The 23,280-nt window shown below is 47.2% G+C and overlaps 1 protein-coding gene across 3 annotated transcripts; it reads right to left on the bottom strand.

Moving 5' to 3' along the window:
- Positions 1-42: 42 nt before the first annotated feature.
- On the bottom strand, positions 43-22,098 carry PARK7 (Parkinsonism associated deglycase). 3 transcript variants are annotated; one of them, XM_044420878.1, is made up of 7 exons: positions 22,012-22,098; positions 19,753-19,898; positions 13,835-13,936; positions 13,460-13,519; positions 10,619-10,688; positions 4,403-4,489; positions 43-448 (listed from the first exon to the last, which is right to left on the bottom strand). In XM_044420878.1, the coding sequence occupies exons 2-7, from the start codon at positions 19,840-19,842 to the stop codon at positions 288-290; spliced, it is 570 nt and encodes a 189-aa protein (XP_044276813.1). In that variant the 5' UTR covers positions 19,843-19,898; positions 22,012-22,098; the 3' UTR covers positions 43-287. The 3 variants fall into 3 exon arrangements, with proteins under 3 accessions (XP_044276813.1, XP_044276812.1, XP_044276811.1); XM_044420877.1 differs by having other exon boundaries at positions 22,032-22,098; XM_044420876.1 differs by having other exon boundaries at positions 22,008-22,091.
- Between the last annotated feature and the right edge of the window lie 1,182 nt (positions 22,099-23,280).

Below are 23,280 nucleotides of genomic sequence, written 5' to 3'. Positions count from 1 at the left end.
TTCATTATTTTAATAACTGATACAGGCCATAAGACAACTCTGTGCAATGGAGTTTTGCTTTATTGAAAACTAAGAAGTCTCAGGAAGCACTAAGGGGACTTTAACGGAAGGGTTTCACATCTCTCATCCACAGAGGTTGCTCTGAGGTCGGGGAGCTAAAGTTGCTAAGTGGCTGTTGGGTCCAAGCTCCTAATCTCAAACTTACTCTGGGTTTGGATTTCAGTGTACTTGCAATATTTGCTCTTGTTATTTCTTTCATGGAAAGGCCTCCTTGGCAGAGTGCCGCCTTAATCTTTCAGAACAAGCGGTGCCTTCACCTGGTCAGCTAGCTCTTTCCCCAGCAGGTTTTCCACAATTGCAAGACCAAACTCAAAGCTGGTGCCCGGTCCCCGACTGGTGAGGATGTGTCCATCCTTTTCCACACGATTCTCAGAGTACTTGTAATGATCTGAACAAAACACAAGATATGGGATACACAAGTTTCTCAAGTCAATACAAAATGCAAGAAATGGCATTGAGGAACTGCAACTCCGTGGTAAGAACACCTACGTGGCACGCAAACGGCTGCAGCCCGTTCAGGTACGGCTTAAAATGTCTGAAAAATGTCTGAAATCCTGGAGAACTGTTGCTGGCAGGACTGCAGCCATACATTTCTATTCCCTTCCTCCCCAGCTATGTCAATGTGTAACAGGCTTGTCCATCACTATTGACCCTCTCGGAGATCTGAACAGGATCAGATAAATACCCTTTCATTAATCCCATCAACCAATTAAAATCCCATGATTTCAAGTCTCACCGAAGTATCTAACCAGTAAAACAAGCTTTCCAGCGCACAACAGCTGCACACACATTCCAGCAGATCCATTTTAGGGCTCAGCACCAAGTTGCTCTAGGCTAGAGGTGGGATTTCAGCAAAGATGTGCACTGGATTTAGCTGATTCCCAGACAATCCAGGCCCTCTGGACAGTTCTGGTTTATGCAGAATTATGACAACAGTTGTGTAAGGACGAAAAGCAGCCTGACTCCAGAAATAGCAACTTTTGCTATTTTAAGAATGCATGCTAGTCAATCATTCTGTTCCCATAGTAGCCACCCAGATGCCCAATGGGTAGCCCAGAAACAGGAGCATAGCAGCCCTCTCCTGCCCATGATCCACAGCAAGCAGGCCTCCAATACTGCATAGATAATGTATAGCCATCAGCAGGACCAGTAACTCTTGATAATCTCCTCCTCCTCCATGAATTCATCCAATCTCATTTTGCACCATTAAACTGGCGACCATGGCCACATCTTCAAGGAGCAAATTCTTCAGTTTAAGTATGTGCGATCTGAAGGACTAGCTTTTGTGTCCCAAATCCCCCACTAATCAGTATCACATGATGACTCTTTGCTATCTGATATTCACCACCTTCTCCCCATCATGCATGATTTCTACATCTCTATCATGTCTCCTTGTGCTTGCTTTTTTCCCAAACTGAGCAAGTCCAGATGTTTGAACTTTCCTCTTCAGCTGCTTGATCATTTTCTGCACCTTTCTCCAGCAATACAGTACCCCATTTTTCAATATGTTGTTGTTGTTAGTCACAAAGTTGTGTCCGACCCATTGCGACCACATGAACAACACTCCTCCAGGCCTTCCTATCCTCCACCATCCCCTGGACTCACACCAACTGCTTCAGTGACTCCATCCAGCCACCTCATTCCCTGCCTTCCCCTTCTTCTTTTGCCATCTATTGTTCCTAGCATTAGACTCTTCTCCAGGGAGTCCTTCCTTCTCATTAGGTGGCCAAAGTATTTGAGTTTCATCTTCAGTATCTGGCCTTCGAAAGAGCAGTCAGGGTTGATCTCCTCTAGGACTGACCGGTTTGATTGCCTTGCAGTCCAAGGGACTCGCAGGAGTCTCCTCCAGCACAATTCAAAGGCCTCAGTTCTTTGGCGCTCAGCCTTCCTTATGGTCCAGCTTTCACAGCCATACATTGTAACTGGGAAAACCATAGCCTTGACTATACGCACTTTTGTTGGCAGGGTGAGGTCTCTGCTTTTAATATGCTGTCTAGATTTGCCATAGCTTTCCTCCCCAGGAGCAAGCATCTTTTAATTTCTTGGCTGCAGTCCCATCTGTGGTGATCTTGGAGTCCAGGAAAATAAAATCTGTCACTACCTCCATTTCTTCCCCATCGATTTGAGAGGACTGGATGCCATGATCTTAGTTTTCTTAATGTCAATGCTGAGTTTCAAGCCAACTTTTGCGCTCTCCTCCTTCACCAGCATCAAGAGGCTCTTCCTCTTTCTCCCTTGCCTTTCAATTCCCTTCTTTCCTCAGCTATTTGTAAAGCTTCCTCAGACAGCCATTTTGCTTTCTTGCATTTCTTTTTCTTTGGGATAGTTTTAGTTGCTACCTCTTGTACAATGTTGCGAACCTCTGTCCATAGTTCTTCAGGCACTATTAGTGAGGAATCATCGGGATGGCAGCCGGTGAAGAGCAGGGTCCCCCAGGGTTCTGTCCTGGGACCAATCCCGTTTAAACTTTTCATCAACAACATGGAAGAAGGGATGAACAGTCTGCTGACCAATTTTGCAGATGATGCTAAAATGGGGGCAGTGGCCAAAACTGAGGACAGGTAATCCAGATCCAGAAGGATCTGGACAGACTATGGAAATGGGCAAGAGAAAACAGGATGGTGTTCAATGTGGGTAAGTGCAAGGTCTTGCACTTGGGGCATAGGAATAGCTGTCATAAGTACAGGTTAGGGGAAAAGTGTCTGGAGAGTAGCACTTGTGAAAGGGACCTCGGGGTGCTGGTTGACTGCGGGCTAAACATGAGTCAGCGGTGTGATGCGATGGCCAAGAGGGCAAACGCCACCCTTGGCTGCATGGCCGGAGGTGTGGCTTCTATATCGAGAGAGGTGTTGCTACCGCTCTGTGAGACTCTGGTGCGCCCGCAACTGGAGTATTGTGCTCAGTTCTGGGCCCCTCGTTACAGGAAGGATATAGCCAAGTTAAAGTCACTGCAGCCACAAGGTTAGTGGCCGGTTTGCAGGGGATGGGGTATGAGGCAAGACTGGGGGAACTGGGTCTCTTCAGCCTGGAGGAGACTCAGAGGGAACATGTTGGCAACATACAGGTATGTGAGGGGATGTCACACGGAGGTGGGTAGAGACCTGTTCTCCCCTGCAGAGGAAGGCAGGACGCGCTCCAGTGGTGCAAAGCTCAGGGAACCAAGGTTCCATTTGGATGCCAGGAAACACTTCCTGACAGTTAGGACCCTGAGGGTGTGGAATGGGCTTCCACGAGAGGTGGTTGAGGCCCCATCGGTGAGGGTGATCAAAGACAGGCTGGACATGCACATGGTGGGCATGTTGTGAGCGGAGCCAGGTGGAGCCGGGGGTCAGACTAGATGGCCTGGGAGGCCCCATATGATTCGCTCTGTTTCTATGTGGGACAGGACCATCTCTGTAACAATAAATTGTGTAAAACTGTGTTCTCCTTGTCAAGTCCATTCGAAAGCACATTTTTCTTTAGACTAGGTAAGCAACAGGTTTGTGCAACACAAGTTCAGCAAAGGGTTTCTTTGTGTGCACTTTGGCATTGGCTGGATTGATTTCAACATCCCAAAACATTTTCTTCTTGAGATTGTGCTAAACAGACTTAAAAAGGACATAGACTTTACATCTTGAGGTGCGACACAGCGGTCAAGAGGGTGAACACCACCACTGGTTGCATAGCAGAAGTGTGGCTTCTAGATCGAGCGAGGTATTACTAGCACTCTATATGACTCTGGTGCGCCCACAACTGGAGTATTGTGCTCAGTTTTGGACCCCTCATTACAGAAAGGATATAGCCAGGTTGGAGTCAGTGCAGCATAGGACCACATTGTAGGTGGCCAGATTGCAGGGAAAGTCATATGAGGTGAGACTGAGGGAACTGGGTCTCTTGAGCCTGGAGAAGACTCTGAGGGGATCTGTTGGTGACATACAGGCATGTGAGGGGATGTCACACAGAGGTGGGTAGAGACCTGTTCTCCCCTGCAGAGGAAGGCAGGACACGCTCCAACAGAACCAAGCTCAAGGAACCATGGTTCAATTTAGATGCCAGGAAGTACTTCCTGACAGTTAGGACCCCGAGGTTATGGAATGGGCTTCCCTGGGAGGTGGTTGAGGCCCCATCGGTGAGGGTGTTCAAAGATACTCTAGACATGTACATGGTGGGCGTGTCGTGAGCAGAGCTGGCTGGAGCCGTGGGTCAGACTAGATGGTCTGGGAGACCCCTTTTGACTTGCTCTGTTTCTATGTTATGAGACCTTTTATGGGAACATGCAACTGTGAATTAAACTGTTCTCAAAATGTGGTTTCCCCAAAAAGAAGTCTCCTTTTCTCCAGTAAATGCTCTTCTCTGTACCTACCTCCACTCATCATCTTGTCTTTGGCCAAAGGATGTGTTGTCACTCTACTTCCAAAACCTATTCCATGTGCTAGGAGAGCAGTGGGACCTAGAAATCAAGAGGGAAGAAGGGCAATTGTTCAGGCACACTTCGTAGCCAACCATGTCTAGAGAAGGTTCAGCCCTTAACAATAGCCTGATCTCCCTGACAAATAAAAGTTTTGTATTACAGGCTTCAGTTAAAAACAAAAATCCTAGAATATTGATTGTTCCTCTAGTAAAATGTATTCTCTTCTGTATATTTCTATATATATCCTTATTTGTGACTTAAAATGCAATCCTACGCAAGTTTAGACAAAAAAAACTGCCTATAACTTCCAGAGCTGGCTAGTGCATACCAGAAGGCATGGGCCCCTTCCGGTCTACATTTGTGTAGGACTGTGCTATACACACTTTTTTGGGCATAATACTTAAGGAATGAAATGGGACACAAGTCTAAGCAAACATGTCTAAGCTTGGAAAAGCTCCTGTGGCAGTGGCAACCTCTCAATTCGTGCACAAACATTGTGCTGAGTAGCAAAGACCTGCACAAAGGAACCTCAGTGTGCCTCATGCAACACTTCTGTTCTCTCCCTAAGGCCGAGTTTACAGAAAACTGGTTTTGCGAGTCTGCACCAGAATCAAGCTATGCACTATGAGAATCAGCTTGTGCCTGCGTTGTCAGAGACCCACCCACAGCCCTGGAGCAGTGGTATCATTCTTTTTGTTTTGCTCTGGAAAAAAATTAAAAGCTGTCAAATGAATACAAGTACATGAAGTGTTTAGCAAAAAGGAAAAATCTATCTTTAACCTGGAAGTGCAAAGTTGGGGGAACTCAATGGGTACTGCAGGTATGTTCACGTATTGCATACACAGGAAGAGCGGGAGGAAGGCATGCGTAGCCCAAGAAAGAAAAATCTACTATAGCCGTGTTTTTAATTTGTACGAAGTCCTAGGGTGGGGTGAAGAAGCTTTCTGAGGGCCAATATTAATTTTGGAGAAGCTCGCAGGGGCAGCATTCCAGAGGTCAGCAAGAATTGAAGGCAACTAGGGTGGAAATCAAGGGAAACAATTATGGACTAAAATACCAGCATAATTTAGTTTGAAGTTCTGGCTGTACACATTAAAAAATTTAACTAGCCAGTAAGAAATGACTACAGGGTAAATCACAGAATGAAAGAAAGAAAATAGCAGGAAGCAGATTACACCTTTCTTGGATGAGCGGCCAGTGAAGAGCCCAGCACAGCAATTCATGTTTACCTGAATTATAGCTTCAAGAATTCTATCCCAATGCCCAGCTCAAAAGCAAGTGCAGAAAAACAGCAGCAAAAACTCTGCCCTTTGGATCTTTTAACTGGGATTTCAAGGACAGAGGCTGAGGGTTCTGCCTCAGTAGTCCAGCCTGGAAAAGATGCCATAGGGCAGAAGCCACAGGGCAGAAACCATACAGGGAAACCACAGCCCTTGTAACAGTTTCTGGGTGCACTATGAAACAGAGTGTCAGTGGGGCCGGTGCAGGAGCACTGCCCAGGCTCTTCATGGAGAGCGCTACTGGAAGCCACCTGGAGGCTCCTTCTGCCATCGAAGACCGCCCATGGATACTGGTTGTCTGCTACACTACTCCTCTGAGCTGAGTGAGGGAGAAGAGCTATGGGGGTCCTGAAGGAAACCTATGGAAAAAGAATAAAGGGTTCCTCTAGACCAGAGATTTGGGGACCAGAGGACTGAGTACCTGGTGTCTGCTTCCTTTTATTGGTTCTTCACAGTGGTTTCAAAAAAGCTCGGAAGGATTTTCCCATCACTAGTGTACTTCCAGAAGTGCTAGAGACTGCTGGCTAGACTGGATCCCAGCTCCATCCCTACTCTCACCACTGTAAGGCCTGACACAAGACGGATGCAGACAGTGCATTTCTAAGAGGGGTAGGGCTTGGTCCCTTCTATTAGGCAGTCCTCACAAAAGAAACGGAGCATGCTGAAGGAAGGCTTTTCAGAGGCTGCTGGCTGGAGCTCCAGATATTTCTGCCACCCCCAATACCATTATCAGAGTACAACTGTAAATATATTTACAGTCTGGTGGTGCCCATGAATTCAGGCTGACCATGGCAGCCATGCGCCAGCCCCAGCTGGTCTCTGGACTCAAATGGGCACACAATGGGTAGTAACTGGGCACGCATTTGATGATATATTCAACTCTGAAGAACTGGTTTTGAAGACAAGAGGTTTCTGGACCCGCAGTCTTGTCTTGGTCAGATCATCACCTGGTCAAGGCTAACAACGGCACGTTAAGGGCGATGTGACAAGGCATCATCCCTTGTCTGCGTCCCTTAGCTGGGGCCTGGGCTGCCCAGGGACTCTCTTCACCTGGTCACTGTTTTGTTTCTCTGTTTCTATAACTGCTTGTAATTATTACTGTCTGGGAGAACTAGGTGAGCAAAGCCAGGGAAGGAGAGTGTAGCACAGACAAAGCAGGGGAAGAAGGCAGGGTCTGCTAGGGGGCCCAATGTCAAGGCAGGAAATGGCCATGATGAAAATCACAGGTGTTGCTGTCTGCTGTGACACCTGTGACATGTTTGTCCTTCTGCGTCAAGAGAGGCAGGGATGCGTTTGCCCCAGGTGCAAGCTGGTGTCCCTCCTAGAGGAGGAGGTGTGGAGTCTGACGGCCGACAGCGCTCTGCAATCCCCCCGGAAGCAGCCCCTCTCTGGACAGAAGGCTGAGGGAAGGGCCAAGGGGAAACAGCCAGGCCTCCTCCGTCTCCTGGTGCCAACCTGGAGCTGGGAAACAGGCTTTCTCTGCTTGGGGAGGCTGGGGCCGATGAGGACTTGGGGGACCAACCTGTCCAGGATCTCCATCCTGGGGCCAGTTGCTGCAGGAGATGCAAGGGTCAAGGCACGGTCATCTACTGCCACTGGGAAGAGATGGCACTGGGTGATCATTGTCGAGGACTCCCTGCTAAGGAGCACTGAGGTGGTGCTGTGGTGCCCTGACCCTGAGGCAAGGGAGGTCTGTTGCCCGCTGGGAGCACGCATCCGGCATGTGACAGAGTAGAGCATCTTCTTCACTCAGGGGGTCACCAGCTGCTTCTGGGGATCCACATGGGGACAAACGACATGGCCAGGCAGGGGGTGGGCAGGATCACTAGGGACTTTGTGGCTCTGGGCAAGAAACACAGTGACCTAAAGGTCCAAGTGGCCTTTTCCTCTATCTTGCCAGCCAGGGAAAGGAGAGTTGGTGAGGTGAACAACTGGCTCAGGGTGTGGTGTCAGAAGGAACTTTTCAGGTTCCTCAATCACAGCACCCACTTCCCTCACGAGGATGGAGAGACGGTCCTTTGGAGATGCTCTAGCAAGCTTCATTTGGAAGGCTGTAAACTGAGCTGGTGGGGTTCAGGCCTCTTAAAAGCCTGTCCTGATTGGACAAGTGAGGGGAGAGGACCAGGGTTTCAGGACCAGGGCGCTGAAGGTAGTGCAGGGGCAGGTGGAACTTCTACAGTGAGGGTTCCGGTACCAGGGAAGACGGGAAGAACAAGGAAGCTGGGGGACCCAAAGAAAGGAGCTCATGGGAGGGAACTGAGATGCATGTACATGAATGCTGGGAGCAAGGGAATCAAGCAGGAAGAGCTTGAGACTCTCCTGGGAATAGGAAGGTATGACCTGGTGGGGATCACAGAAACTCGGTGGGATGAAAGACAAGACTGGAATGTAAACCCAGAGGGGTATCGCCTTTCTCGAAAGGACAGGAAGGGAAAGAAGGGCGGGGGCGTAGCTTTATATGTCAGGAAAGGGATAGGATGCAATGAGTTTGAATGCAGTACTGATGGGGATCTGGTAGAGGCAGTCTGGGTGAAACTAAGGGGTTTTGATGGGGGGGACCTGATAATGGGGGTATGTTATTGCCCTCCAGGTCAGCTTGAGACCTTGGATTATGTCCTGACAGATCAGATTCAAAGAATATCTTGGGGGAGGTATCTTAGGGGCACAGATTAGAGTTACCCCCCTATAAGTCGGGGAGCTCCTCAGGGAACTGGACATTACAAAGGCGCTGGGCCCTGACCCTCCCAAGAATACTTTGGGAGTTGGTAGGGGTTCTCTCGTGCCTACGGGCCTCCATTTTTGAGGCCTTGTGGAGAACAGGTGAAGTTCCAGAGGATTGGAGGGTGGTGTCAGTGGTCCCAATCTTCAAAAAGGGTAGCAGAGGGGATATGGGGAATTACAGGCCAGTTAGCCTTACATCCATTCTGGGAAAGATTATCAAAAGGCTCAGAAAAGGAAAAGCTCTAGAAACTGTAGATAGGGAAGGGAGGTTAGCAGCCACACAACAAGACTTCTGCAAAAACAGGTCCTGCCAGATTAACCTTGTGGAATTGTACGACAAGGTTTTGAGGTGGCTAGACAGAGGGGACATGGTGGATGTGCTTTACCTGGATTTCAGCATGGCCTTTGACAAAGTGCCACATGATTCCCTGGTTGAGAAATTGTTGAGCTTTGCGATAGACCGATGCCATGTCCAATAGATAAGGGCATGGCTGACAAACCACAAGCAGAGGGTGACTACCAGTGGAGAATCATCAGGATGGCAGCCAGTGAGGGGGGGAGTCCCCCTGGGCTCAGTTCTGCAACCACTTCTGTTCAACCTTTTTATCAATGATGTGGAGGAAGGAATAACCCGCTGACTGAATTCATGGATGATACCAAAGAGGGGGTGATGGCCACAACTGAGTAGAAGGTGATCCACATCCAGAAGGATCTGGACAGGCTGCGGAAGTGGGTAGGGCACAACAGGATGGCACTCAATGTGGATAAGTGCAAGGTCTTGCACTTGGGACACAGGAGGTGTCACAGGAACAGGATGGGGGACAAGTGGCTGCAGAGCAGCATCTGTGAAAGGGACCTTGGGATACTTGGCAAGAGCAGGCCGAACATGAGCCAGCAGTGTGACACACTGGTTAAGAAGGCAAATGTGTGGCTTGCAGATCTAGGGAAGCAGTAATACCATTCTACACAACTCTGGTGCGTTCACAACTGGAGTACTGCATCGAGTTCTGGGTTCCACATTATAGGGGAGACATAGCTAGGTTACAATTGGTCCAGCGCAGGGTCACAAAAATGGTAGCTGGGTTGGGAGGGCTGACATATGAAGATTGAACTGGGTCTTTTCAGCCTGGAGGAGACTCTGAGGGGATCTTTTAGCAACTTATAGTTATGTGAGCGGATGTCATGTAGAGAAGGGTTGTGAGCTGTTCTTCTCTGAAGTGGAGGGCAGGATGCATTCATATGGGGCAAAGCTCAAGGGACCAGGCTACAGGTAGGATGCGAGAAAGTGCCTCCTGACGGTTAGAACCCTAGGATGTGAAATGGGCTTCCAAGGGAAGTGGCTGAGCAGTTCAAGGAAAGCTCAGACAGCCACATGCTGGGGATTACATGAGCAGAACTGGCTGGAGGTGGGAATCAGACTAGATCGCTCTTTTTCTATGTTTGATGGCTGCCCTTATGGTCCCCTTCTGCAAGCCATCCATTTCCCAGAATTATTGCAGACTGCACCACTATCAGGAATTGTGATGGAGACTTTGTAACCTTGTGTTTGCAGCACCCAAAAGTCAAGTGACAGAGGAAAGTCGCTGGCCATCTACACAGCAGGCCCATCAGCAATTCTAGCTAGAATAAACAACAGCACAGGTCACAGGCCCCTGAAAGAAGGTACTGGCTCAAAACATGCAATTTGCTGCAGAACAAGCTAGGTATAAAACCCCTAACTGCTCTGTCAGCTTATCAGTGATATTTCTGCAGCAGGTGGCATGAAAGACTGCATGCAGAAATGAAGTGACGAAGTTCTTACAATCAACATAAGGACCTTGTTTGGCATGATCTTTCTTATTTTGCTTTAGAAATGGAAAAAAACCATCAGGCATAAGAGGACATCATGAATGGAACTGTTGGGTACGTTCAAAACAATGCCTCAAATTAGATAAAGGGATCCTATCTCTGAGTTTTCTCCACAATGGGGAGAGATCTGAGATAGTTCTTTGGTTCTCAGAACTGTAACTGAGACTCTCAAAATTACAGTGTGCTAATATTAGTCATGCTTTCTGTCAAAAAGCACCGGAGCAAGCAAGCCAAACCACAGGAAAAAGAGCAGTGCAGCACAGGACACTGGCCTGCCAAGCTGGTTTCCTGCAAATCTTGGTGGATCGCAAGAACACACCTGCGCATATTGCAGCTATCAGTCCTTTCCTGCCATCTTGGTCCTTCAAGACATCCTTCACAAGTGGGGACTGCAATAAAAATTATTTGATCAAAAAAGGACTCCACTATGCATTTCTAATGGTTATCTCACAATACAGTTAGTTCTTAAAAGAAAAGCACACAGGAAATACTGTTCTTGGTAAAAGAAATGTATTACAGGAGTAAACAATCTCCCCACATGACCTTTCTCAGAAGCAAACACAAAGCATTTCTAAAGCAATTGAGTGTGGCTGGTCTGATGTAGCATTGCTGGTTCTGTATTATCCCAAACCCCGCAGAAGCGAGGAGGAAGCAGCAGGTGGGTAGAGACAAGTGCTGTCAAGGAAGAGACAGGCTTTGCTTTAGTTTTTTGTTTATTCTGTTTCATGATTTTAGTGTGCAAGTCACCTCGAGAAGTCTGCATGGCCTGCACAGTTAGTATATAAACGTTTAAAATGAATCAGTCAGTTAGGAAGAGGTCATTTGTTTGCCCAGAATTCAAGAGCCCTCTAGAAAGAGGAAGAGGTGGTGGAATGAGCCAATGTAAAGCACGACGACTGAGGGTGAAAAATGCTGCCGATGACGTGGTGGGGAGGGGAGAATCTGTGGAACTGCAAGCCCCAAGTGAGGCCACTGGTAGCAGATGCCTTTGCATAAGGGAGGATGCCTCAGAAGGCCTGACCAGGCCCATGGTAGGAAAGGACACAGAAGCACCTTGCAGTGGCAGGCTGGGTGCACTGGCCACTCCAGCAGCCAGAGAGATTCTTCGCAAGCAGCAAGCAGCAAGGAAGAAGGTGCTTCTTCCTTCCTCTGTCATCTGTCCACAGCATCTGGGATCTATGGGTATTACAACCACCTCTGAGCACAGAGACTGCATGGAGCTCTTACGGGAAGAAGCGTATAACCTGTCCTTTTCTTTCAAAGAACTTATGGTGGCTTACAGTATATCACAGAAGTGAGTACACCCCTCACATTTTGTAAATATTTTATCTTTTCATGTGACAACCCTGAATAAATGACACTTTGCTACAATGTAAAGTAGTGAGTATACAGTTTGTATAACATTGTAAATTTGCTGTCCTCTCAAAATAACTCAACACACAGCCATTAAATGTCTAAACCACTGGCAATAAAAGTGAGTAAACCCTTAAGTGAAACTGTCCAAACTGGGCATTATTAGCCATTTTCCCTCCCCAGTGTCATGTGACTTGTTAGTGTTACAAGGTCTCAGGTGTGAATGGGGAGGTGTGTTAAACTTGGTTTTCTCGCTCTCACTCTCTCATACTGGTCACTGGAAGTTCAACATGGCACCTCATGGCAAAGAACTCTCTGAGCATCTGAAAAAAAGAATTGCTGCTCTACACAATGATGGCCTAGGCTATAAGAAGATTGCCAAGACCCTGAAACTGAGCTGCAGCATGGTGGCCAAAACCATACAGCGGTTTAACAGGACAGGTTCCACTCAGAACAGGCCTCGCCATGGTTGACCAAAGATGCTGAGTGCACGTGCTCAGCATCATATCCAGAGGCTGGCTTTGGGAAATAGACGTATGAGTGCTGCCAGCATTGCTGCAGAGGTTGAAGGGGTGGTGGGTCAGCCTGTCTAAAGATGATGCACAAGAAAGCCCGCAAACAGTTTGCTGAAGACAAGCAGACTAAGGATGTGGATTAGTGGAACCATGTCCTTTGGTCTGATGAGACCAAGATAAACTTATTTGGTTCAGATGGTGTCAAGTGCGTGTGGCGACAACCAGGCGAGGAGTACAAAGACAAGCGTGTCTTGCCTACAGCCAAGCATGGTGGTAGGAGTGTCATGGTCTGGGGCTGCATGAGTGCTGCCGGCACTGGGGAGCTACAGTTCATGGAGGGAACCATGAATGCCAACATGTACTGTGACATACTGAAGCAGAGCACGATCCCCTCCCTTTGGAGACTGGGCCACAGGGCAGTATTCCAACATGATAATGACCCCAAGCACACCTCCAAGACAACCACTGCCTTGTTAAAGAAGCTGTGGGTAAAGGTGATGGACTGGCCAAGCATGTCTCCAGACCTAAACCCTATCGAGTGTCTGTGGGGCATCCTGAAATGGAAGGTGAAGGAGCGCAAGGTCTCTAACATCCACCAGCTCCGTGATGTCATCATGGAGGAGAGGAGGAGGACTCCAGTGGCAACCTGCGAAGCTCTGGTGAACTCCATGCCCAAGAGGGTTCAGGCAGTGCTGGAAAGTAATGGTGGCCACACAAAATATTGACACTTTGGGCCCAATTTGGACAGTTTCACTTAGGGGTGTACTCACTTTTGTTGCCAGCGGTTTAGACATTGATGGCTGTGTGTTATTTTGAGGGGACAGCAATTTTACAATGTTATACAAGCTGTATACTCACTACTTTACATTGTAGCAAAGTGTCATTTCTTCAGGGTTGTCACATGAAATGATAAAATATTTACAAAATGTGAGGGGTGTACTCATTTCTGTGATATACTGTAATTCTCAATATTATCCTCAAAACAACTATCCTGTGAAGTAAGTCAGACTGAGAGTCTGCTACTGGCCCAAAGTCACCCAGTGAGTTCCATGGCTAAGTGGGGACTAGAACCCACAACTCTGGAGTCCCAGTCCTGCACTCTTAACCACTGTAGCTCACTGGCTCTTCTGAGCATAGATGGCTAACATCATTATCTTGAGGTGCCAAATTCCACTTAACCAGTTACAGTGTTTATAAAGCTTTGGAAAAACTGCTCCTTTATATTCACATTCAAAAAGAAAGCACACAGATACACAGAGGAGATGGAGTCCAGCATTTTCCCAGGTTTTTACCTCTGACAAGTTTTGAGCTCCCAGGTTCCCTCCAGGCAAGACCACCACATCATAGGGCCCCTAAAAATAGATAGAAAAGGTGACTGGCTGTGGAATAAAGTCCAAGAGGGACAGACAAAGAGAGAAGTTATTTCCCTGAGCGTACCTGAGACAAAAGAACAATCTGCAAAGTGAACAGCAGAAAACTTCCTTGAAATCCTCCTGAGGCTTCAAACAACTATCCAGTGCTGTGCCACAAACCTTCCCTCTCAAAAATAAAACCCCAAAGTGGCATGAAAAATGGCTAGTGAGGCAGATCGCCAATTACTGAGACAGACTCAATCAGCAACCTGCTGCAAAACAAAAAAGAGGCACAGAATGTTCAGTGGGACCAACCTCCTTTCGAGCCTCTTCCAAACTCGTGTCAGGACAAATAACGACGTCACGGCTACACTGTATAGGATCTTTTCCAGTCAGGCCTGCAACTGTCACAGCAATCTGATGAGAAAAGAGAATGCATGGAGATGAGCAGCCATCTACCCTCCAGCTGGCCAAACTAGTCAGCACAAACTACAGATCATGTGTTAATATAAAGGTTTCACTAACACCATCATCCTGGAAGTAAAGCCCACTCTCCACATGCCCAATCCCAAGTGGTGAACACCTTTCAGTACATCTTTAACAACAGGTGTGGAAGAAATGGAATATTGTGTCCAGTTCTGGGCACCAAGGTTTAACAAAGATGCAGGTAAATTAGAAAGGGTCCAGTGGAGGGCAACAAAAATGATCCAGGGTTTGGAAACACTGCCCTGTGAGGAGAGACTGAGAGAACTGGGCATGTTCAGCCTTCAGAAGAGAAGACGGAGGGGGGGCATGATATCCCTCTGTAAGTACCTCAAAGGCTGTCACAAAGAGGAAGGTCAAGATCTCTTCTTGCTGATGCCAGAGTGTAGGGCACGGAATAATCAATTCTGTGACAACCCAGATTCAGGCTGGACATCAGGAAAAGCTTCCTCACTGTCAGAGCAATACGGCAGTGGAACCAGCTGCCTAGGGAGGTGGTAGGCTCCCCTTCACTAGAGACATTCAAAAAGAAACTAGACAGCCATCTGAGTGGGAAGGTGTAACCTGTATCCTGCAACAGCAGTGGGTTGGATCTGATGGCCTTCATGGCCCCTTTCAATTCCACTATTCTATGAAATGCTTCCTTGGGTGACCTTTGTCTATTCATGGCACACCATGAGGTTCATTTAAAAAAAATACTTTCAATGACATCTCTATTTGACTTATTTTAACCCTCAAGTTTGTCTTAAATTGGGACAAGTATTAGCATTGTAGTAACACTTTTAGTAAGTATTAACATTGAGGAAAGCTGTTGCAGACTGCTCTTAAGCTCATGGGAAACAGCACGAATGAAGAAATGGCTGACTGTTCCACCACACTGTCATATAAAACCATTGTGTCTTTCTTTGTTTTGCCTACAAGCCTCTACTCAGGATTGACGATCTTGAAGGGAGGCCAGTTGCCATCAGATGTACATTTAGTGGGGATACAAGACAGGTCTTTCTAGGTGGTTGCTCTTTGGAACTCCCTACTGAAGTTAGGCTCCCTAGGTTGCATAGAATGGAAACAAAGGTATTTCGGGAAGATCCATGGACTCATCAGGTATGCGGTCTTCCTAGGAGACAGATTAGCTATATAACTGAAAGACTACCAACATTCATACAGCCCACTGCCAATATCCCTTCCATCTTGTACATGTGGGAACAAATAACACTACCAAGCAGGGCTTTGAAGAAATCATATCAGACTTTAGGCAGGAAAGTCAAGAATTTTGGGGCCCAGATAGTTCTCTTGTTGAGAAATGGGTTTGTTGAGGCCCCATCAGTGAGGGTATTCAAAGATAGGCTGGACGTGCACATGGTGGGCATGTCGTGAGCGGAGCCAGCTGGTGCCAGAGGTCAGACTAGATGGCCTGGGAGACCTCTTCTGACTCACTCTGTTTCTGTTTCTATGTTTCCCTTCAGTTCTTCCAGTTCTTGGAAGAGGAACAGACAGGGGAAAAATACTCCAGGTAAATGCCTGGCTAAGATGGTGCCAACATGAAAGATCTGGATTCTCGGACCATGGGCTACACTTCCTAGAAGATGGACTGCTGGCAAGGAATGGGTTGCACCTTACAAGGACTGGAAAGAAGGTGTTTGGTCACAGCACTAAGAAATGTGTCTGGAGGGTTTTAAGCTGCACCCCGCAGGAGAGGGAGAAGCATCCCTGGGCGTAATAACAGAGCAAGGCTTATGCACCGCACCCGGGAGAGCAGCTCTAACCATGCCCAATAAGGTTTTCTAAAAGATATAGGAAGAAAGATGGAGTATAAAGCACTTGTTCTGATGCCTGAGGTATAGGAAATAAACTGCAAGAACTCTTAATACAGGAGAGGGAATATGACCTGATAGATATAAACTTTATGGGATGACTCCCATTACTGGAATTCAGCAATCGAAGGATAAAATCTATTTAGGAAAAACAGAAGGTACAAAAAGGGAGATGGCGCCTCTGCACAGAAATTCAGGATGATGAGCTTAGTAACTCCATCAAAGCATTTGGATTAATCTAAATGCAGCAAGGAATAAAAAGAATGCAGTGGTTGGAATCTATTACTGACTACTCAGTCAAAGAGAAGAGGAGGATGAAACTCTTGAAAAACAAACTGTCAGTGTTTCAAGGAGGAGTGATGTTGTACCTAAAAAGGACATTTTGCCAAAAGAACCCCTCCAAGGACTTCCCAACATGTGATGCTGACAACTTTCTCCAAAAGAAAGTGGAGGAAGAAACTGGAGGAGTGGCTATACTTAACCTGATTGATCAGCATACAGGCAAGACCTAGCAGACAAAAAGGAATAGGAATTCCTTTTTGAATTTCCTCCAGTTATAGGAATTCTGGAGGAAATTGAACATGCCATTCTTGAATTCTTGATTCTAAAGGAAGCAAAAGCCAAGTCTAGCCAAACACATACTCTGGATTTTAGCAAAGCCGATTTTAATTAATTCAGAATGTTAAGTAAAATTCCATGACAAGCAACTCTAATGAGAAAAGAAGTCCAATATGGGTGAGAATTCTGAAAAAATGAATGTCTAAGGGCACAATAAAAACAATTCCAACAAGGAAAAGGGGCACAAGACCACAGAAGCAGCCCACGTGCCTTCACAAAAAGCCTAGATCCGAAAACAAAAAAGGACACATACAGGAAGTAGAGGGACGGCCAGGCTACAAAGAAAGAATACAGGCAGACAGCATGGAATTGCATGGATGGCATCAGGAAGGCTAATGCTGGGAACGAGAAAAAAAAGCCTTCTTCAGATACTGTATGTCCAGACAGCATTTGCCCTTTCCGGTGGCTGCATCACATTGTTGGCTCATATTTAGTTGATTGTTCACCATTATTCCAAGATCTTTTTCTTTTTCAGTTCTGTTGAGTCATGTATTCCCCATCTTGTATCACAGCATTTGGTTTTTTTCCTAGGTGGAGGACTTGGCACTTGTCCTTATTGAATCTCATGCTGTTGCTTTCAGGCCAGTGTTCAAGTTTCTCAAGATTGCCCTGGATCTTCATTCTGTCTTTTAGGGTGTTCGCTAATCCACTCAGTTTTGTATCATCTGCAAATTTGATTATCTCTCCTTGTACAAACTTTCTGACCTTTCTGACGAAGGAGAAGGACAAGCTGAAAGACCAGGATGGCAGCTCAGGATCAACAGGCGAATGGTCAAGGATCATCTAATTGGGTTGAACAAGTTCATCTCCAGGGCCCGATGAACTTCATCCTAAAGTCATAAAGGGGCTGCCAGAAAAGCTCTCAGAACAACTATTACTTTTGAGAACTCATGGAAATGGGAAGTGCCAGATGACTGGAGAAGGGCTAATGTATCTTCAAGAAAGGAAAAGAAGAACCTGGAAACTACAGACCAGTCAGTCTGACAACAATCCCTGGGTAAATTATGGAGCAGATTATGAAACAGTCAGTCTGCAAACACGTTGAAAACAATGCAGTGATACTAGATGCCGACATGAATTTCTCAGGAAAAAGTCCTTCGAGACTAATCTGATTTCATTTTTTGATTGGGTAACATGGACTGTGGGGATGCTGTGGATATTATCTATCTTGACTTCAGCAAACTGCCCCATGATATCCTGATGAAAAAACTGGCTAAAAGTGGACATGATCAGGTGGCTCCACAGTTGGCTACAGCACTGGACTCAAAGACTGCTCATCGGTGGCACCTTCTTAAACTGGGGAGAGGTGACAAGTGGGGTATTGCAGGGATCAGTCCTAGGCCTAGTGCTCTCCAACATTTTTATTAATAGCTTGGATGAGGAAGTGCAGGGAATGATTTTCAAATTTGCCAACGACATAGAATTGGGTGGGATAGCTAATACTCTGGAAGGGAGAAAGAAGATTCAAGGTGATCTTGATAGGTTGGAGTGCTGTGCTGAAAAGAATAGAATGAAATTCAATAGAGACAAATGCCAAGTACTCCACCTAGGAAAGAGAAACTAAATGCATCATTACAAGATGGGGAATACTTGGCTCAACAAGACTGCAAGCAGGAAGAATCTTGGAATTGTTGTAGATCACAAGCTGAAGGATCTACAGGAAGATCTCATAGGAGTCAACAATGTGATGTGGCTACAAAAAAGTCAAGTACTATTTTAAGGGCTGCATTAATAGAAGTATCACTTCCAAATCATGTGAAGCACCAGCTTCCCTTTACTCAGCCTCATCTGGAGTACTGTCCCCTGTTCTGGTCAACACAGTTTAAGAAAGAAACAGACAAGATGAAAAGGGTTCAGAGGGCAACAAGGGTGGTCCATGGACTGGAAACAAAGCCCTAGGAGGAGTAATTGGAAGAACTGGCACGTTTAGCCTTGAGATTAGAAGACTGAGTGGTAGCACTCTATAAGTACTTGAAAGGCCATCACAAAGAGGATCTCTTCTCAATCATCCCAGAGTGAAGCACATGGAATAATGGGCTCAAGTTACAGGAAGACAGATTCCAGCTAGATATCAGGAAAAAATTCCTAACTGTTAGAGCAGTACAACAATATTTATTTTATTTATGTATTAGGATATTTCTAACCCATCCAATACAAAACATCTCTGGACAGCTTACAAAGTAGCAAATATCTAATAAATACATTAGCAAGATAAAATGTGACTGAGGATAAATAAAAACTGAATTAAAATTTTTAAAACTTTAAAATACTGGGTGTATAAAAAGGTTTTAACCTGGCACCGAAAAGCCAGGCGAACCTCTCTGGGAAGTGCATTCCACAGCCAGGGTGCCACTGCAGAGAAGGCCCTCCCTCTGGGTGTTCACTCTCCTAACCTCCTTCAAGGAGGGAACCAATGACCTAGGGAGGCTGTAGACTCTCCAAAACTAGAGGCATTCAAGTTGCAGCTGGACTGCCTTTTGAGAGGATGATTTAACTTGGAGTCCTACACTGAGATGGCCCTCTTGGTCCCTTCCAACTCTACTATTTTATGATTCTATATAAGCTGTTCCAGAGTTAACAGCTTCTGTGCTACCTCCTTTAGACTTACATTTTTAATGTATTTGCTTTAATGTTTTAATTCAGATTTTGCTTTTAATCTGTATTATAGTATTCGTTGCTGTTATTACTGAAAGGTTATTTTTAGAAATATGGGATAAATAAAATTTCTGATATAACCCTTCTCCTTGCAATGCTCAGCACATAAAGAACAAATGGAAACACCCACCCTCCACACATGTCCTGCCTGCCCTCAACTGCAGCCATATGCCCTCTGCAATACCCACAGTGGTCCTCATTAGCTGGGGTAGCAAGCAAAGGGGCATGTGAGCCAGTGACATCAGCACCCCCACCCAAGCAGGGTTTGCAGAGGTGTTGCACAGATGACAGGTTCCCATAGTGCTGCTAGGGGCCATCCTCAGCACTCACCTGGAGCTCCTGAGTGAAGGCGGCAAGGCTGTTTGCTGCTCTGGCCAAGCAATGCTGAAGCTTTTTGGCTTGACACTGGCTTAGTTTCTCATGCAGGTTCAGATGACATGCCAAGGCATGAAGGGTCTAGTAAATCTTAAAATAAACTGTGGCTTTTTGGGAAGGCTTGGTAGCCATTCCAAAGCCATGATGCTGGAAGCAGACAAGGTTTAGACAACATGCTAAGCTAAGCTTCAAAGCCAGAGTATCTTAGCATATCATGTAACCCCATCACTGTCTTCGTAAAAGGAACAGAAAATAGGGAGGTATTTTAGCGCTTTTAGTCTGAATACTCACTCCTGCCCTCCTCATGAGATCCGTGGGGATTACTGTTTCCATCTCCTCAGCCCCTTTAGCTAAAATTACCAGGGCTCTTTTAGAAGCCATTTTGAGAACTGGTGCTTAGCTCACTTTGAAAGGAAATGCAGGCTAGGTGTCTTGTCCTATAGCAAAAAAGAGAGAGAGAATTTTAAGTCAAGCCACAGTATTTGAACAGTCACAGTGTTCGTTCAAATAGCCATTCTTAAAAGGGAGACTCAGGTGTTGGTGGTTTCCTTCCTCAGAGAAACTGCTAAAATACCACCCTCTGAACGTATGACAAGCAACAAGCAAATTGTCCCAGGACAATGCCCATCTGTCTCATGCTACATGATGATAGCTTGCTCAGGCTGAAGGACACACAGCAGGCCACAAGGAAAACTGGGATGCAATGTGGAACTGGCGCCCTGAAGCAGAAGCAAGCAGCTAGTGGGAGGCAAAGTCCGACAGCCATTTCAGTAGTTATGTCAGGCCCCATCTGTACAGCAGTGGGCAAACACATGGCCCCTGTAAGCACACTTCCAAAGAACTCCTGCCTGAGCCTTTTCCCTACTTGGAAAGTGATGAACTTATTATTATTTATTATGATTTTATTTAAAACATTTCTCCGCCGCCCCATCGCAATAAGCCTCGGGGCGGCTCACAACATCAATATGAACCATGAACTTGGTGCCTCCTGCATGTGCATACCTGATCCTGGCTCTTTCATTTCCCCACATCTCTACAGGGGAGCAGTAAACAGATCAGAAATAGCCTTTGTGGTTAGCCATGGTTATCCTGGGAATTTTAGAGCTGATGGGGGAGGAAGTACCATTTTCATAGCAAAAGATACCTGTTTCTGAATGCTGAAAAAATACAATTTTCCTATGACAGAAACTGATCCTTCTAGGGAAAACATCAAGTGTTCATTTTTGTCATGCAAGAAAGCCCGAACTATTGAATGGTCCAAGCGCCAACGTCCTGCCAGAAATGAAGTCCACAGGGGAAACAGCTGGCTTTCTACTGGCTTTATGATAGCCAAACAAGACTCTTTGGGGTAGGAACAGTATACCTTGCTGTACAACAGAACAATACTGAAAATCATATGCCTTAAGAATGGGTGTTTAGGACTCAATCTGGGTTCTGGTCCCCACTCAGCCATGGAACCAACGGGGTGACTTTGGGCCAGTCACAGAATCTCACTCCAACCTCTGTTACAAGGCTGTTGTTGTGGGGATAAAAGTGGAAATGGGGGTGGGGGGAGGGTGTAAGCTGCTTTAAGATCTTTAAAAAAGAGGGGATATAAATCTAACATGTAAATAAAGCAACTGTTATATAGTGCTTATTAAAGTTTAGAATTAATTTATATAGGAAGGCACCTTTAAAGTCCATGCATCTTATTCCTTGTTTAATTAACACAATGATTTTTCCAGGGGTTCAATGTTTGAAAAATTGCAAGACACAAAACGTTTACATATTTTACAGCTAGGGAATAAATTCAGAAATGTATTGACTTATATAAACATTCTCCCTCGTAGGCATACAGCAAAAAATGTATGCTCCCATAACACAGGCAACAGTTTTCTTTCGGGAAGGGGACTGTGCTAGGGATGCATCTGTATGCTGCATTCTTTGCCCTAACACGAATTCCCAGTTACAAGGGGAGCTTTGCTGGCTCATCAGATTTGTACCATAACTGTGAAAAAGGACCCCTGCAGGAGACTTGAATGCTCGCCATCTGAAAAGCAGCAGAAAGCGAATCTGAAGCAAGCAACATGAGCAGTAAGCGCATGAAAAAGGCGAAACGACGCGAGCAGGTGCGCTGGCGGCCGAATGGAAGCCGGGCGAGGCCGCTCCTCCTGGCCCCAGGCCACCTGGCAACGCTCGCGCCGGCAGCCTTGCCTGCTCCTGGCCAGACGAGGCCCGCGGGCTGGGGCCCCGGGGACACAGGGCCGAAGCAGGCCTCGCCCGGGGCGCCGGTCGGCCTCGAAGCTCGCCGCTGCCACAGGCGAGGAGCTTCTCCGGCGAACCGGTCGCTGGATGGGCCCCGGAACCACTCTGACGGAGCAACGCGGAGCCCCGGCACGGCCCCGGACGGCGGCCGCGGGCCCGAGGGCAAGGCCCCAGCTCGGCCGGAAACGGGCCGGCCTCCCGAGCGAGCGATCCGCTCTGCCCTCCCGAACCCCGCCCCGTGCAGCTGCCCCAGCATGGGTCCCGCGGCTGAGCCGGGCGCCGGCGCCGAGCAGGAGCAATACTTGCAGGACCAGGCTGCGACTCACGCCGCACGGCGCAGGGCGTCCCGCTCGCTCACGCGCCCGCCGCTCCCGAGACGCGCCGGGTGAGGGCGGAGTCGCCTCCAGCAGCGCCGCCTCCCGTGCGTCGGCCGCGGCCCGCCCCGGCCGCCGAGGCGGTGGGGGCACCTCGCTGCCGCGGAGCGAGCCGGAGGGGCCCTGCCAGGGGGGGCGCCGACTCCCGAGGGGAGCGGGGGGGGGCAAGGGAGCTTCCCCGTGTGCCCCGCGCAGGCCGCGCCTCGCCGCGCCGGCGATCCGAGGACGCGTCCTGGCCTTTGGGCTGCAGCTTCGTGCTCCGCATAGAGGTCCGCCTGGGTGTTCTCACCGATAAAACGGCGGCGGTTGGAGGCGAAGGTGTCTTCCTGTGGATCCGAGCGTTCCTCCCCGCGACTGTTCTTCTTGAAGTCCCTGACAAATTCATTCTGTTCTTTTCAGCCCAGCACTCCAACCTATCAAGATCACCTTGCATCTTCTTTCTCTCTGTCCTACCGAATTCTGTGTCATCTACAAATCTGATCATCATTCCCTGCACTTCCTCATCCTCATTCTATTAATAAACACTGGCCCCGGGACTGAACCCCACTGTCCCCAGATTGAGAAGGTGCCACTGAGGAGCAGTTTTTGAATCTAATGCTGTAGCCAACAGCGGATTCACCTGATAATTGTTCCATCTAGCCCACTTTTAGCCAGTCTGCTAATCAGGATATCATGGGGCAGTCTGCCAAAAACTTTGCTGAAGTCAAGATAAGATTATATCCATCAGGGAGGTTACTCAATCAAAAAATGAGATTAGTTTGGCAGGACTTCTTCCTAAGAAATCCATATTGGCTTCTACTAATCACTGCATTGTTTTCAGCGTATTTCCAGAATGACTATTTTATAATCTGTTCCATAATTTTTCCAGGGATTGATGTCAGACTGACTGATCTGTAGTTCTTGACTACATTAGCCGTTCTCCAGTCATCTGGCACTAGTATTTTGCCATTCACACTAAGTTGTTGAACCACCATTTCTTTCTTTTCTATCTTTTCCTTTGGACATATCTGAAGGCTTTTTTGTTGTTTTTGGCATCCCTTGCTAGCCTCAGTTCAGTCCTAGCATTAGCCTTCCTGATGCCATCCTTGCAATTCCATGCTGCCTGCCTGCTTTCTTCCTTTGCACCAGGTCTTCCTTCCACTTGCTATGTTTTCTTTCCAGATCCTCTCTAGGCATTTGGTGAAGCCACGTGGGCTTTTTT

The sequence above is a fragment of the Varanus komodoensis genome, unplaced genomic scaffold (genome assembly GCF_004798865.1).
Source record: "Varanus komodoensis strain SLA01 unplaced genomic scaffold, ASM479886v1 scaffold111, whole genome shotgun sequence".
Lineage (NCBI taxonomy): Eukaryota > Metazoa > Chordata > Lepidosauria > Squamata > Varanidae > Varanus > Varanus komodoensis.
The sequence above is the reverse complement of the archived record's forward strand: the minus strand, read 5'-3'. Positions and strand labels throughout refer to the sequence as shown.

Excerpts from the sequence above, each read along its gene's own strand:
- PARK7 (XM_044420878.1), bottom strand. The coding sequence starts at position 19,842 with ATGGCTTCTAAAAGAGCCCTGGTAATTTTAGCTAAAGGGGCTGAGGAG. Across the intron at positions 13,520-13,834 it reads TGGAAGAGGCTCGAAAGGAG|GGGCCCTATGATGTGGTGGT; the intron begins GTTGGTCCCACT and ends ATCTATTTTTAG. Across the intron at positions 10,689-13,459 it reads GAGCTCAAAACTTGTCAGAG|TCCCCACTTGTGAAGGATGT; the intron begins GTAAAAACCTGG and ends TTTTTATTGCAG.